The sequence below is a fragment of the Thalassophryne amazonica genome, chromosome 18 (genome assembly GCF_902500255.1).
Source record: "Thalassophryne amazonica chromosome 18, fThaAma1.1, whole genome shotgun sequence".
Classification (NCBI taxonomy): Eukaryota; Metazoa; Chordata; class Actinopteri; order Batrachoidiformes; family Batrachoididae; genus Thalassophryne; species Thalassophryne amazonica.
Genome location: NC_047120.1, coordinates 15993021 through 16008806, shown reverse-complemented (window position 1 = coordinate 16008806; position 15786 = coordinate 15993021). Strand labels below are relative to the sequence as shown.

Sequence of the window (15786 nt, the reverse complement as noted above, 5' to 3'; positions counted from 1 at the left end):
CACAAGTTCACCTATACAGAACACAACATTAAAGAAATAGGGTACAAGAGCAAAATACAACGTAGTCTCCCAATGTGCAATGCAATGAAGAGTAAAAAAAGACAAAATATAAAATGATAACATGATCAAACCAAGCAGAGAAGTTGTACAAACATCAGACAACAAGTCATCATATAGTGCAATTCTTCAAAACAGTCGATAGGTGATATATCCATAACCAGTTCTACAACATAACACTCTGATCAAAGTCAACATTTAAACCACTAGGATACAATGATCCCAAAGTGTGTATCCACAACACTTCCCTTTCAATGTTGCCTCCTCCAGGCAACCTCACTTGCTGAAAGCGAAGGGAAGAGACAGTGTGTGCACATTCTGTAAAATGACAACCCTACTGGATAGTTGGGATCAGACACACTTTATCGCACTTTTATGTCCACTGTAAATATAGTTAGATTTGTGTACTTTTTCTTGAATCCAATAGATGGCGATGTTGCGCTGAGCATATGTTTGCGCTATTTACTTATATTTTTATACATTTTATATTTATGTACAGTATTGTAAATAGTATTTGTTTGCAGTAATAGCTGAAGTACTTTGTTTTGAATAAGATTAGTTCTGTATATTATTTTTGGTGCATTATGGGCTTACCTGTAGTCACAGGTGCAATTTCCATTTTCCTACTTTGAGGATATGCTGCGGCAGACTCGTACTTCAGAGCGGGCATGAAAACTTTATAAGATGACTAGAAGAAAATTAGAAGAATAAACCCCCAACCTTAGCCACAAGCAGGCCTCAATGGTTAGTTTCATTTCGTTATACTGTGTATTATGCTGGTAATGTGGCTAATTATTTCTGTTATAATTTGTGTTTGTTTCTTGACAGTTCTATGGTGTTTGTTCTTTAAATGAGCAGTAAACATCTGTGAAAAAGGAACTCTTGTCTTCGCGTTGTGATTGAGGCCGGTTTATATAACGGCTGAGTGGATCCTTGTCATTTGATTGGTGCTTTGTATGTCACATGGCCTGCATTAATTCATCTCATTTGTGTTGCATTGCATTTAGAGTGCAGTTTGGTTCCATCCGGTACCATTGCACTCTATACACGTGCACACACACACCCGCATGCTCACACATGTACGTGCGCGCGTGCATGTGCACACAAAACAAATCCACTCCGCTGTAGGCTGTCTGGATACATGAAGAGCTGTTCAGATGAAAAGCTGATGTGATTTTTGGCTGGACTGAGGAACTACACACTCTTTTTTTCTTTTTTATGGAAGTCCGAAGTCAGTGCACAGCATCACTGGATTAGACATGATAATTTGGACTTTAGCAGCAGTGGAACACCAAAATGTGTGTTTCTGTTGTTTAGAAATGAATAAAATGTCAAATGACAAGGATCTATTTTAGCCGTTATATAAAACAAATAATAAATGTTTTTACATTCTTTCAATGGAACAAATATTTAATTTGGTGAAAGCTCGTGAAATATTTGTACCATTGAACTCATAAACATTCATTATTTGTATAATATTCACTGGTCGTTTGTTTTAAACATGTAGTTTTTCATATATATATATACAGTAGTGTTCAGAATAATAGTAGTGCTATGTGACTAAAAAGATTAATCCAGGTTTTGAGTATATTTCTTATTGTTACATGGGAAACAAGGTACCAGTAGATTCAGTAGATTCTCACAAATCCAACAAGACCAAGCATTCATGATATGCACACTCTTAAGGCTATGAAATCGGGCTATTAGTAAAAAAAAAATAGAAAAGGGGTGTTCACAATAATAGTAGTGTGGCATTCAGTCAGTGAGTAGAGAAGCTTGAATCTTCGACTGGACTGGGTTGCTTGACGCGAGGATGATTCGCTTCAAATCGCAGAAGCTTCCTCAGCTAAAATTCTTGCTCTGGAAGTCTGACTTCTGTCTGACTCTTGTAGAGAAGAATAAAACAGAAGCCAACAAAATCTGGAGTTTTAAACCTAACCAGACCCCTCCTACTGAGAGGCAGACTGCTATAGGCTAGTGACTAAACAATAACTCTAATTAGCAACTATTGTGCTCTAGTTAGCACACCTAATGACAGGACAGCTGTCCTTCTAATGATGGGATGGATGCCTTTCTGATGGCTCCCTTGATGACATGAATGACTCATTACCATGAACAAGAGACTGAAACTCCTTTGACCTGAGTATCCCATTGTAAACAGGGGATAAAGCATGTCTCAGACCCCCTCCCCTCCAACTGTGATGTTACGATTGGAGAGAACAGGCAGCTCCAGACAGGGGTTTACAGAAAACCAACTCACACTGACCAATATCTGCTCTTTGGCTCAAACCACCCCCTTGAACACAAGCTCGGGGTGATCAGGATGCTTCAACACAGAGCCCTACAGGTGCCCACAACTGCAGAGGGAAGGGCTAAAGAACAACAACATGTCCGGAAAGCCCTCACAGTATGTGGTTACCCACGATGATCCCTGGACAAAGTGCAGAAGTCCCAGAGAACAAAGAGACCAGATAGACAGGAGACGGAGACAAGAAGAAGAGGAGTGTCTCTCCCTTATTTAGCAGGAGTAGGGGAAAAACTACAGAGGATCTTCAAACAGCACAAAATCCCAGTTTACTTTAAACCGGTTAACACCTTGAGACAGAAATTAGTTCACCCTAAGGACATGATCCCTATTACAAACAGAGCAATGTAGTGTATTCTATCAGATGTCAGGAAAACTGTAACGAACACTACATAGGTGAAACGAAGCAACCTTTACACAAAAGGCTATACCAGCACTGCAGAGAGGGCGCCAGTGGACCTCAGTCTGCGGTTCATCTTCACCTTAAAGACAGTAACCACACGTTTGAGGACAAGGAAGCTAAAATATTAGCCAGAGAGAAGAAATGGTTTGAGAGAGGGGTCAAGGAAGCATTCTTTGTAAAACGTTTGAAACCCAGCCTTAACCGGGGAGGGGGTCTGAGACATGCTTTATCCCCTGTTTACAATGGGATACTCAGGTCAAAGGAGTTTCAGTCTCTTGTTCATGGTAATGAGTCATTCACGTCATCAAGGGAGCCATCAAAAAGGCATCCATCCCATCATTAGAAGGACAGCTGTCCTCTCATTAGGTGTGCTAACTAGAGACAATAGTTGCTAATTAGAGCTATTGTTTAGTCACTAGCCTATAGCAGTCTGCCTCTCAGTAGGAGTGGTCTGGTTAGGTTTAAAACTCCAGCTTTTGTTGGCTTCTGTTTTATTCTTCTCTACAAGAGTCAGACAGAAGTCAACTGAGGAAGCTTCTGCGATTTGAAGCGAAACGTCCTCGCGTCAAGCAACCCAGTCCAGTCGAAGATTCAAGCTTCTCTACTATGGAAACCACCTGGACAACTGAGAGCCTACACAGAAACATTCAGTCAGTGAGTTCGTCAATTTTGTGGAACAAACAGGTGTGAATCAGGTGTCCCCTATTTAAGGATGAAGCCAGCACATGTTGTACATGCTTTTCTCTTTGAAAGCCTGAGGAAAACGGGACGTTCAAGACATTGTTCAGACAAACACCGTAGTTTGATTAAAATGTTGATTGGAGAGGGGAAAACTTATGCGCAGGTGCAAAAAATTATAGGGTGTTCATCTACAATGATCTCCAATGCTTTAAAATGTACAAAAAAACAGAGACGCGTGGAAGAAAACGGAAAACAACCATCAAAATGGATAGAAGAATAACCAGAATGGCAAAGGCTCACCCATTGATCAGCTCCAGGATGATCAAAGACAGTCTGGAGTTACCTGTAAGTGCTGTGACAGAAGATGCCTGTGTGAAGCTAATTTATTTGCAAGAATCCCCCGCAAAGTCCCTCTGTTAAATAAAAGACGTGCAGAAGAGGTTACAATTTGCCAAAGAACACATCAACTGGCCTAAAGAGAAATGGAGGAATATTTTGTGGACTGATGAGAGTAAAATTGTTCTTTTTGGGTCCAAGGGCCGCAGACAGTTTGTGAGATGACCCCCAAACTCTGAATTCAAGCCACAGTTCACAGTGAAGACAGTGAAGCATGGTGGTGCAAGCATCATGATATGGGCATGTTTCTCCTACTATGGTGTTGGGCCTATATATCGCATACCAGGTATCATGGATCAGTTTGGATATGTCAAAATACTTGAAGAGGTCATGTTGCCTTATGATGAAGAGGACATGCCCTTGAAATGGGTGTTTCAACAAGACAATGGGCCTCATGTATCAACACTGTGCGCTTGTGGCGTAAATTTCTGGTGTGATCCAACAATTAAAATGTGCCTAATCATTATTCAGGTAAAAAAGAAATGGTCAGACATGAAAATCCAAACAAAACGAAGGGTTGCCTCATTAAAAACGAGCCAAAAACAGACAGGTGGGGGAGAACCGGATGCTCCAAAATTGAGCACCACTGAGGAGCGAGTGGCTGCACTCATTGACTCTGCGTGTGTGGAGGGGATATTAGAGGATGCAGAAGGGGACACTGCTGCATGCGAACATACAGATTCAGGTTAGTGTCTATTTATACCTTAAATAATCCCAAATACAAATGTATTTGTACATTTTATTGACCACAAAATAAATCATAAATACATTTTCACAGACAATCATGAGCAGCCATCTAATGTGCGACGATCTGGAGACCTGCACCGGGCTGCAGATCCAAAGCAGCCGGAGGCTGTACCCGTCGAGGCCTCAGGCCGCAGGCCACTCCCCAGGCCCAGAGTTTTGACAGAGGAGGTCCTACAGCGACAAGATGCCATCATAAATCAATTAATACAAATAAATGCAAACCTCTCTGAAATAAACTGGACCCTCGTTAATATAAATGACAATTTGAAGAAATAAATGTGTTCATATAGATGTCGTCATTTACTTACTTTAGAAATTATGAATGAGCTGTTGCCTTAATTGAATGGCCTGTGCTGCAGGAGGAATTGGCCATGGATCCTGCTCGATGGGGTCATCAGGGATTCCCTCTCCATAAGGCACATGGTTGTCCAATGCAATATTGTGCAGCACTGAGCAAGGCAAAATTATAAGGCAGACCTTCTCTGGTTTGTACAGGAGTGTTCCTCCTGCATGCCCGAGACACATCCACCTGCCCTTCAGCAGGCCTGCACAGCGCTCCACAACCACACCAGTCTTTGTGTGGGCCAGGTTAAAGCGCTGCTCCTGCGCTGTGAGTGGGTTGTGCAGTGGCGTAATAAGATTTACCACCCTTATCACCAAAAAGAAATATACTTAAAACCTGGATTAATCATTTTAGTCACATAGCACTACTATTATTCTGAACGCTACTGTATACGTGTGTATATATATATATATATATATATATATATATATATTCTCACAGGAGCACTTCAGCATATAAATAACATTCCTACTGTTGCATATGATAAACCTCCTCACCGGAAAAGACTTAGCCATAGGTGTCAACCTGACTCCAGAAAGGGCAAAGAGGGTGCAGGTTTCTTTGTAACCACCAACTCCACCAGGTGATTTCACTGATGAACTCATCCCATCTGTGCTTAATCAATGAAATCACCTGGCGGAGTTGGTGGTTACAAAGAAACCTGCACCCTCTTTGCACTTTCTGGAGTCAGGTTGACACCTATGCTTTCCAGTCCAGGCATGTTTAAAGCCGCTTGTCTTATGTGTATTATTGCATTGGTCATAACTGCCACATGGAAAATTTCCATCTCTTAATGGTGTCAAAAGGGTCTGCTTGGGGTCTGTATTTATACTGGCCTTTACTTTGTTACATAAACCATGTAAAAACCTGTTAAAATGCACCAGAATGCACAAAATACTGTCTACTGAAGTCACCAGGTGCTGAAACAGCAGTCTGACAAATTAACAGAGGGGCCCGTTGCACAAAAGTAGGATTCAGACATCCAGGATAAATGACTGAGCTGAGTTCAATGAATCCAAAACAAGAGCGTCTGTTGGGAAAGTGTAATGACACGGACCCACAACAGGGGGCGTAAATGAATGGACAACGGAATGAGCCAAAAGATAACAACTTTACTGTTGTGAATCTGCACAACGAAATACAGACAATTACAGAAATTGAAATCAGTCAATGTATAAAGGTGACGTGTGGGCAGGCTCGAGGATAGAAGACATCTGTCCAGAGAAACGCCGGGTCCCACACGATTTCCACTGCCAACGGGTCTGAAGTACACCGGAGCTGCCAAGTCCTGAGTCCCCAGGTGGCTACCGTCTCCAGCTGTCAGACCTGGTACTGCTGGCAAGAAGCAGAAACAGTTAGGCGTTGGTGTGTGCACACCCAGTAACACAGTCAGCAAACGTCCTCTCCTGTCGGTAGGTGGGAAACAAACATCTCCACCTCCTGATCACAATTATATGCAGCGTCTGTGTGAGTTACTTATCTGGTGAGGAGTGAAATCCGTCGTCTCCTCCACAGTTCCACCGACTCAGCCTCCAGCTGCGGATAAACTCTACGTACGCCTACAACGATCTCAAGAGTAACACGTATACAATGTAATACTGACTTACGGCTGAGAGTTTATCTTGTTGGTAGACGATTTCTCAGCAGGGAGGTGGAGTTGCTGCCCGGTTTTTATTGTGGATGGTGATGAGTGACAGCTGGTGATGAGGTGGTGATGATTGATTGCTGTCACTCCCGGCTGCTCCTGCGAGGTGGCTGCGCCCTCTCGTGCCTGAAGCCCGCACTTCAGGCAGGGCGCCCTCTGGTGGTGGGCCAGCAGTACCTCCTCTTCAGCAGCCAACACAACAGCGTCCAGGCATAAGTGGTTGCACAAAGACCAAGCCAGGATGAGCAGACACGGATTCATCAAGACAGGGGAAACCAATCCTGGATCACTGTGCGCACGCAGGTTCCTCAAACAGACTCCATCATTGATCACAGACTCACTGATTCACCATGGCAACTACAGCAGCGTGCTTTTCCTCGTCAAAGGCAGAAAACCAGGACCAAATCAAAAAGATAGGCAACACCGCCATATATAAAACGACAGAAAGCATGGCAAAGCATTGCAGAATGCCTGAATGCATAGGTGGTGCACAAATACACACTCTCCGCTCTGCTGAAATCATAACAATTACAATCCAAATAGTTAACATCCCCGAAAACGTAGCTGCACACTGAATATGAATCAGAAGAAATTATATGTGCAGATGTGAGTGAAATTGTGTAAATGTAACTCCATCAGACTGTATAACTCAAATGGCAGCAAACTTGTCAAATGGACAATATGCATTATTTTGCAGTGTCCACTGCTGGTAAACCAGTATGGAGTTAAATTTGTCTCATTAATACTTGCAAATGCACAGAGGGTGATTTACAAATATCTCTTGATTTGTACACGTGCTTTGTGATCCACAAACACAAATTTCTGATTTGTAACTTGTGCATTGGGTTTTACAAATAAATGTCTATTTGTTAATATATAATTTTTTCATCTGTAAAAAAGGCATTTGCAAAACTGAAAATTCTGTTTGTGAAGTGTGATTCAGCATTTGTGGATCACCGATTGCAATTACACACATTCATCACTTTGCTCAGTTATGCAATATTGAGACATTCTCAGCGCAAAACTGCACAAATCCACAAACAGCTTGCGATTCACACAAAGCAACACTGTCATACCCGCAAATGCACAGAGGGCGATTTACAAATATTCCTTGATTTGTACACGTGTTTTGTGATCCACAAACACAAGTTTCTGATTTGTAACTTGTGTGTTGGGTTTTACAAATAAATGTCTATCTGTAAATATATCGGGGTTTTTTTTCATTTGTAAAAAAAAAAAAGGCATTTGCAAAACTAAAAATTCTGTTTGGAAAGTGTGACTCAGCATTTGTGGATCACCGATTGCGATTACACACATTCATCACTTTGCTCAGTTATGCAATATTGAGACATTCTCAGTACAAAACTGCACAAATCCACAAACAAACAGCTCACGATTCACACAAAGCAACACTGCCATACATGCAAATGCACAGAGGGCGATTTACAAATATTCCTCAATTTGTACATGTGTTTTGTGATCCACAAACACAAATTTCTGATTTGTAAGTTGTGTGTTGGTTTTTACAAATAAATGTCTAGTAGTAAATATATTGTTTTTTTTTTTTTCATTTGTTAAAAAAAAGCATTTGAAAACTGAAAATTCTGCTTGTGAAGTGTGATTCAGCATTTGTGGATCACCGAACACACGCATTCATCATGTTGCTCACTTACACAATATTGAGACATTCTCAGCGCAAAACTGCATTTGAGATTCACAAATATATAGTCGCTGTTCACAATCCCATCCAGTAGATGGCAGTGCTGCTGGCTAGAGTGTGCGCCCTATAGCACTTCAGCTCTCACAGTGAAATCATGGCCAAAGAAGTCACCATGGCACAAAACACTTATGTAAGCTTTGCAATTAATCCGTGGCCCAAGAGCACATCGGAGGTCATTGCGTGAAGACACCAACAGAGATCAGCCATAAAAAGCAGAGTAAATATATATTCAGTAAATATATATCATTTGTGAATATTGAGTTTATGCTGAAAACAATAATTTTGTTATTTAAACAACTGACCATTTTACCATTTTGGAACGGAAATGAAGAATTGATAAAAAAAATATAATCAATCAGCAGAATATCAGAAGAGATGAAATTCAAATGATACTCAACCTTACAAATACAAAATCCCAACTGATTTATCGGTTTAAAACAGAGAAAAAGGCTGGTTGCTCTGGTTATGTCAATAAAGCAGAAAAAGTGCCTGGACTGCATTTGTTTTTGTGATCTGGTATCCCTTTTTCCAAGAGCACTCTTAATATTTTTCTGCTTTATTGAGATAACCAGAGCAACCGGTCTTTACCAGTTTATTGGTTTGCCATTAATATCGGTCAATACGTGCCTTTCACAAATATATTGGTATTGACATTATTTTTGCAGATATGAAAACAAAGCAGAAAAACCTTGTTTAAAATGGTGCCACGACACAATCTGTCCAGCAGAGGGTGGTCTGACAGTACTGCTGTCAAGCATGGTTGAGACCACCATCACCACTTGGTCACATTAGCGATATGAGACAGACACAAAGCAACCAGCTGTCATTAATTTTCAAAAAATACATCTTAAAATGCAAAGTTAAGAGTAAGTACACCCCTTAGACCAGAGGTCATCAACCCTGCTGCTGGAGATCATCAGTCCTGTATGTTTTCTGAAGCTCCCTGGTCCACCTCGGCCTGCCACACTAATTAACTGACTTATCATTGGATATATAAAGCGAACAGGATTATTTGGCTGGCCTCCATATATTGCTTGACATAAGTCACCAACATTTCAGCGAGTTGCACTGCTTCTGGCACTGTCTCGGCTCTCTGCAGGAGGCGGGGTCAGCCTGCGCTCTGTGTGGGCGGAGCTACAACAGTGAACCAGCCAGCTGAAGTGAAGCGACTGCATTATTCCATCCAGAAGGTTTGGAAGAATAAATAGAATTGTTGAATTTGTACAGTGAGTGTTTGTGAGATGCTGTAATTTGTGCAAAACTGAAGCAAACTTAAAATTAAAAAATATTAAAGATGGTCTAGTGCAACACGTCGAGCAACATGTTAAAAAACATTTCATGCACACATACACACGATACATTCATTTAATGCAAAAGATAAGGTAATTTAATTCAAAAATGTTTAATGAAAAAAGAAAGTCTATTTCACACTTCGTCACGCGGTGCTCCAGACAAGTTGTGACTTTTATAATAGATAAACACGGCAAATCTTGAATTATTTTATTTTATTCCACTGTGCACACTGTAGGCCCACTGATGTCTGAGAAAGACCAATCGTATGAAGAAAATGGTCCATCAGTTCAGGCCCTGAGGCGCCGTCAGCCCATACCACCCTTCTGAAAGGTGATTTAGGATTTTGTTTATTTATTTTTTCCACATTTCAATACCAATTTTGAATATTCTTTAGAATTAAAGGCTCATTGCTTCTTTGAGAGGATGTACTTGCATTTTATACTATATTATGTCAATGGCATAGAATGGTCTTAAAATAACTGAGAATATTGTGATATTATTCATTGTGATACCTTCTGAAGCCGTGTGTGATCAGTCAATGAAGAGTGAGGCAACACCTGAATTAAGCAATCAGCTGTGGTGCTTCTCTTAATAACTGCTCATTTGATACAAAGTCATACCAGTGGTACCCAAGGATCATAATTTGATATGGATGCACATTTCTAAACCATCCAGTCGATCCCAATGTTCAGCACGGGGCGGCGCAGCATGTGATCTGTGTCTTTTCATGTGGTTTCCAAAGCTCCACGAGTGGAGCATTTCAAAGATTCCAGAATATGGTTTGCCGTCACAAATTTGCAGAAAAGATTTTGGTTTCCTCACCAGTCACATGTCCTACCAATCGCTTAATTCTGATTTTACTTTCCTTCTGTTGTATATTTTGTCCTGTATTTGTCAGCAGAGCGAGCTTCATATTTCCTGCTGTGGTTACAAGCTTAAGCCGATGCATCATGAAGATGGGTTCCACATCCAGCAGGTGGCAAGCACATCTTTGGGATATTACAAAGGCTGTAAAATGTTCCTTTTTCAGTTAATCTTGACCAGATTTTAATCAGTTTATCCTCGTTATATGCCATTTTAAATTGGAGACCTGTAAGATGTTAGCATTTATATTTTTAGAGTTATTTCTTACGCAAGCTGGTTGGGAAGAACAAACCCACTTGCTTATATTTTTACTGTAAAGCCCGATGCTGTTACCAGCACAGTGGGAAATATCTAAAAGTCAAAGCTGATGAATACTTGTTTTTATGAGTAACAGAGAGGGGGGTCTTGTGTGAGTGACCTTTCTCTGTAATGAGACAGTTAAAATGTAAATAGAAGTGTGTCCTTGTAGCACTGATTGGAAGCATCCGTGTCAGAATATTTTTAATTTATGTTCAAATGTATAGAGGAACATGAATTAAGACTACATAAAGCGATGAATACATAAATAGCTACATTAAAATAGTATGAATAAATGTAAAAAAAAAAGTATAAATAACAAGCAAAATACATGTATTGAAGCATAAATAATGTATAAATACATGTATTAAAGTATAAATAATGTCTAAGTGTATACATACATGTAAATAAATAAATAAATTCTAGACGTATAAATACATATAATAAAATATAATGTATAGTAATAATGCATTTATTAATCATGGAATAAACATCTACGTGTATAAATAAATGTATTAAATAATAAATGCATGTATGAAATTATAATAAATAGCTGACTGGCGTCCTGTCCTGGGTGTACCCAGACTCGCGCTCTATGACTGCTGGGACAGGCTCCAGCCCCCCGCGACCCTTGATTGGACCAAGCGGTTGAAGATAAGTGTGAGTGAGTATAAATAGATGTGTTCAATTATAAATAAATGCATAAATGTGTTAAATTAGCAATATCTATGTGTATAAATACAGGTAGTAAATTATAAAAAATAGATATAAATATATGTATTGATTTATAAATAAATATTTTCATGTATAAATGCATGTGTATTAAATTACAAATAAATATCTATGTGTATAAATACATGAATTGAACTATAATATATGTGTATTAAATTATAAATAAATATCTGTATGTATAAATAAGGGCAGCAGGGTGGCTTAGTAGTTAGCACTGTTACCTCACAGCGAGAAGGTCGTGGGTTCAATTCCCGTGGCCTGGGGTCTTCCCTGTTCTCCCCTTGTTTGCGTGGGTTTCCTCCGGGTGCTCCAGTTTCCTCCCACGTCCAAAGACATGCGGGTTAGGTGGACTGGACTCTTTAAAATTGTCCGTAGGTGTGTGTGTGTGTGTGTGTGTGTGTCTGTGTTTGTTTTTCTATTTGTGGCCCTGTGATAGACTGGCGTCCTGTCCTGGGTGTACCCCGCCTCACGCTCTATGACTGCTGGGATAGGCTCCAGCCCCCAGCGACCCTTCATTGGACTAAGCGGTAGAAGATGAATGAATGAATGAATGAATGTATAAATACATGAATTAAACTATAAATGTGTATAAATCCATGTATTAAATTATAAATAAATATCTATGTATAGAAATACATGTATTAAATTATATTCACTAAATGTATAATACATGTATTGAATTATAAATAAATATCTATGTGTATAAATCCATGTATTAAATTATAATTATCTGTGTGTATAAATCCATGTATTAAATTTTAATTAACTATGTGTATAAATAAATGTATTAAATTATAAATAAATATCTATGTGTATAAATCCATGTATTAAATTATAATTAACTATGTGTATAAATACATGCATTAAATTATAAATAAATATCTATGTGTATAAATACATGCATTAAATTATAAATAAATATCTGTGTATAAATAAATGTATTAAATTATAAATAAATATCTATGTGTATAAATCCATGTATTAAATTATAATTAACTGTGTATAAATACATGCATTAAATTATAAATAAATATCTATGTGTATAAATACATGCATTAAATTATAAATAAATATCTATGTGTATAAATTAATGCATTAAATTATAAATAAATATATATGTGTATAAATACATGCATTAAATTATAAATAAATATCTACGTGTATAAATTCATGTATTAAATTATAATTAACTATGTGTATAAATCCATGTATTAAATTATAATTAACTAAATGTATAAATCCATGTATTAAATTATAATTAACTATGTGTATAAATCCATGTATTAAATTATAATTAACTATGTGTATAAATAAATGTATTAAATTATAAATAAATATCTATGTGTATAAATCCATGTATTAAATTATAATTAACTATGTGTATAAATACATGCATTAAATTATAAATAAATATCTATGTGTATAAATACATGCATTAAATTCTAAATAAATATCTGTGTATAAATGAATGTATTAAATTCTAAATAAATATCTATGTGTATAAATCCATGTATTAAATTATAATTAACTGTGTATAAATACATGCATTAAATTATAAATAAATATCTATGTGTATAAATACATGCATTAAATTATAAATAAATATCTATGTGTATAAATACATGCATTAAATTATAAATAAATATCTATGTGTATAAATTCATGTATTAAATTATAATTAACTATGTGTATAAATCCATGTATTAAATTATAATTAACTAAATGTATAAATCCATGTATTAAATTATAATTAACTATGTGTATAAATAAATGAATTAAATTATAAATAAATATCTATGTGTATAAATCCATGTATTAAATTATAATTAACTATGTGTATAAATACATGCATTAAATTATAAATAAATATCTATGTGTATAAATACATGCATTAAATTCTAAATAAATATCTGTGTATAAATGAATGTATTAAATTCTAAATAAATATCTATGTGTATAAATCCATGTATTAAATTATAATTAACTGTGTATAAATACATGCATTAAATTATAAATAAATATCTATGTGTATAAATACATGCATTAAATTATAAATAAATATCTATGTGTATAAATTAATGCATTAAATTATAAATAAATATCTATGTGTATAAATACATGCATTAAATTATAAATAAATATCTATGTGTATAAATTCATGTATTAAATTATAATTAACTATGTGTATAAATCCATGTATTAAATTATAATTAACTAAATGTATAAATCCATGTATTAAATTATAATTAACTATGTGTATAAATCCATGTATTAAATTATAATTAACTATGTGTATAAATAAATGTATTAAATTATAAATAAATATCTATGTGTATAAATCCATGTATTAAATTATAATTAACTATGTGTATAAATACATGCATTAAATTATAAATAAATATCTATGTGTATAAATACATGCATTAAATCATAAATAAATATCTATGTGTATAAATACATGCATTAAATTATAAATATCTGTGTATAAATAAATGTATTAAATTATAAATAAATATCTGTGTATAAATCCATATATTAAATTATAATTAATTGTGTATAAATACATGCATTAAATTATAAATAAATATCTATGTGTATAAATACATGCATTAAATTATAAATAAATATCTCTGTGTATAAATTCATGCATTAAATTATAAATAAATATCTATGTGTATAAATACATGAATTAAATTATAAATAAATATCTGTGTATAAATTCATGTATTAAATTATAAATAAATATCTATGTGTATAAATACATGAATTAAATTATAAATAAATATCTGTGTATAAATCCATATATTAAATTATAATTAATTGTGTATAAATACATGCATTAAATTATAAATAAATATCTATGTGTATAAATACATGCATTAAATTATAAATAAATATCTCTGTGTATAAATTCATGCATTAAATTATAAATAAATATCTATGTGTATAAATACATGCATTAAATTATAAATAAATATTTCTGTGTATAAATTCATGCATTAAATTATAAATAAATATCTATGTGTATAAATACATGAATTAAATTATAAATAAATATCTGTGTATAAATTCATGTATTAAATTATAATTAACTATGTGTATAAATCCATGTATTAAATTATAATTAACTAAATGTATAAATCCATGTATTAAATTATAATTAACTAAATCCATGTGTTGAATTCTAATTAACTATGTGTATGTGTTGAATGGTGAAGTTGAAGTGTTGTCTGTGTCCCCTGAGTGAGTCTAAATAAGCGTTTTTACAGACTCGCTGACTCACCCTCGTCCCACCACCAGGCGCAGCGCCTCCAGGTTGCCGTGGTAAGCGGCCCACAGTGTCGGCGTCATCCCGTCCTCGTCCGTCGCGTTCAGCTCCTTCCGCGTGGCCTCCTTCAGCACATCCAGGAAGCCGTCCCGGGCCGCCCGGTGGTACCGCTCGTTCATGGCGCCCTCACCTTCGGCTCATTTTGGGTTCGGAGCCACGGAGGACCGGACGGGTCCAACTCCGTATTTCGGCATGTGGACGACCGGGCACACGAGCCGGACTGGTTGCCAGGAGACAAACACGAGTCGTGCTGGTTGTCAGGTAGGGGCGGGGCCAGCGATGTCCTTAAAGGGACCGCGTTGTAAACATTCAACAAAGACTGTGTGACTGCAGACAGGCTACTACGTCATCGAGGACAGTGATGACGTCACACTGTGTGTAAAACCACGTTATCTGTCATCTGTTGAAGCCTGTCATTTGTTAAAGGGTTAAAGACTGAACAACAGCAACACTCATGGTGAGCACACACACACACACACACACACACACACACACACACACACACACACACACACACACACACACACACACACACACACACACTGCAGTTTTACTACATATATTTATTAGTATACAGCACATACAGAAAGTGTTCACAGCACTTCACTTTTTCCACATTTTATGTTACAGCCTTATTCCAAAATAGAGTAAATTCATTTTTTTTCCCCTCAAAATTCTTCTCATAACACCCCATAATGACAACATGAAAAAGTTTTTTTAGTCATCATTATTATTATTATTATTGCAGATTTATTCTAAAAAAAAAAAACCAAAAACCTAAAAAGTCACATGTACATAAGTTTTCACACCCTTTGCTCAACAATCAAATGTTGATGCACCTTTGGCAGCAATTACAGCCTCAAGTCTTCTTGAATATGATGCCACAAGCTTGGTGCTTCTATCTTTGGGAAGTTTTCCTCTTTGCAGCACCTCTCAAGCTCCATCAGGTTGGATGGGGAGCGTCGGTGCACAGCC

General features: G+C 36.6%; 1 protein-coding gene across 1 annotated transcript in view; it reads right to left on the bottom strand.

The window, feature by feature from the left end:
* Positions 1-15024, bottom strand: part of LOC117531378 (Usher syndrome type-1G protein homolog) — a 35305-nt gene extending 20281 nt beyond the window's left edge. Inside the window, exon 1 of the mRNA XM_034194464.1 lies at positions 14767-15024. Coding sequence (XP_034050355.1) covers positions 14767-14930 — 164 coding nt within the window. The 5' untranslated portion in view covers positions 14931-15024. The remainder of the gene's footprint in view (positions 1-14766) is intronic.
* Between the last annotated feature and the right edge of the window lie 762 nt (positions 15025-15786).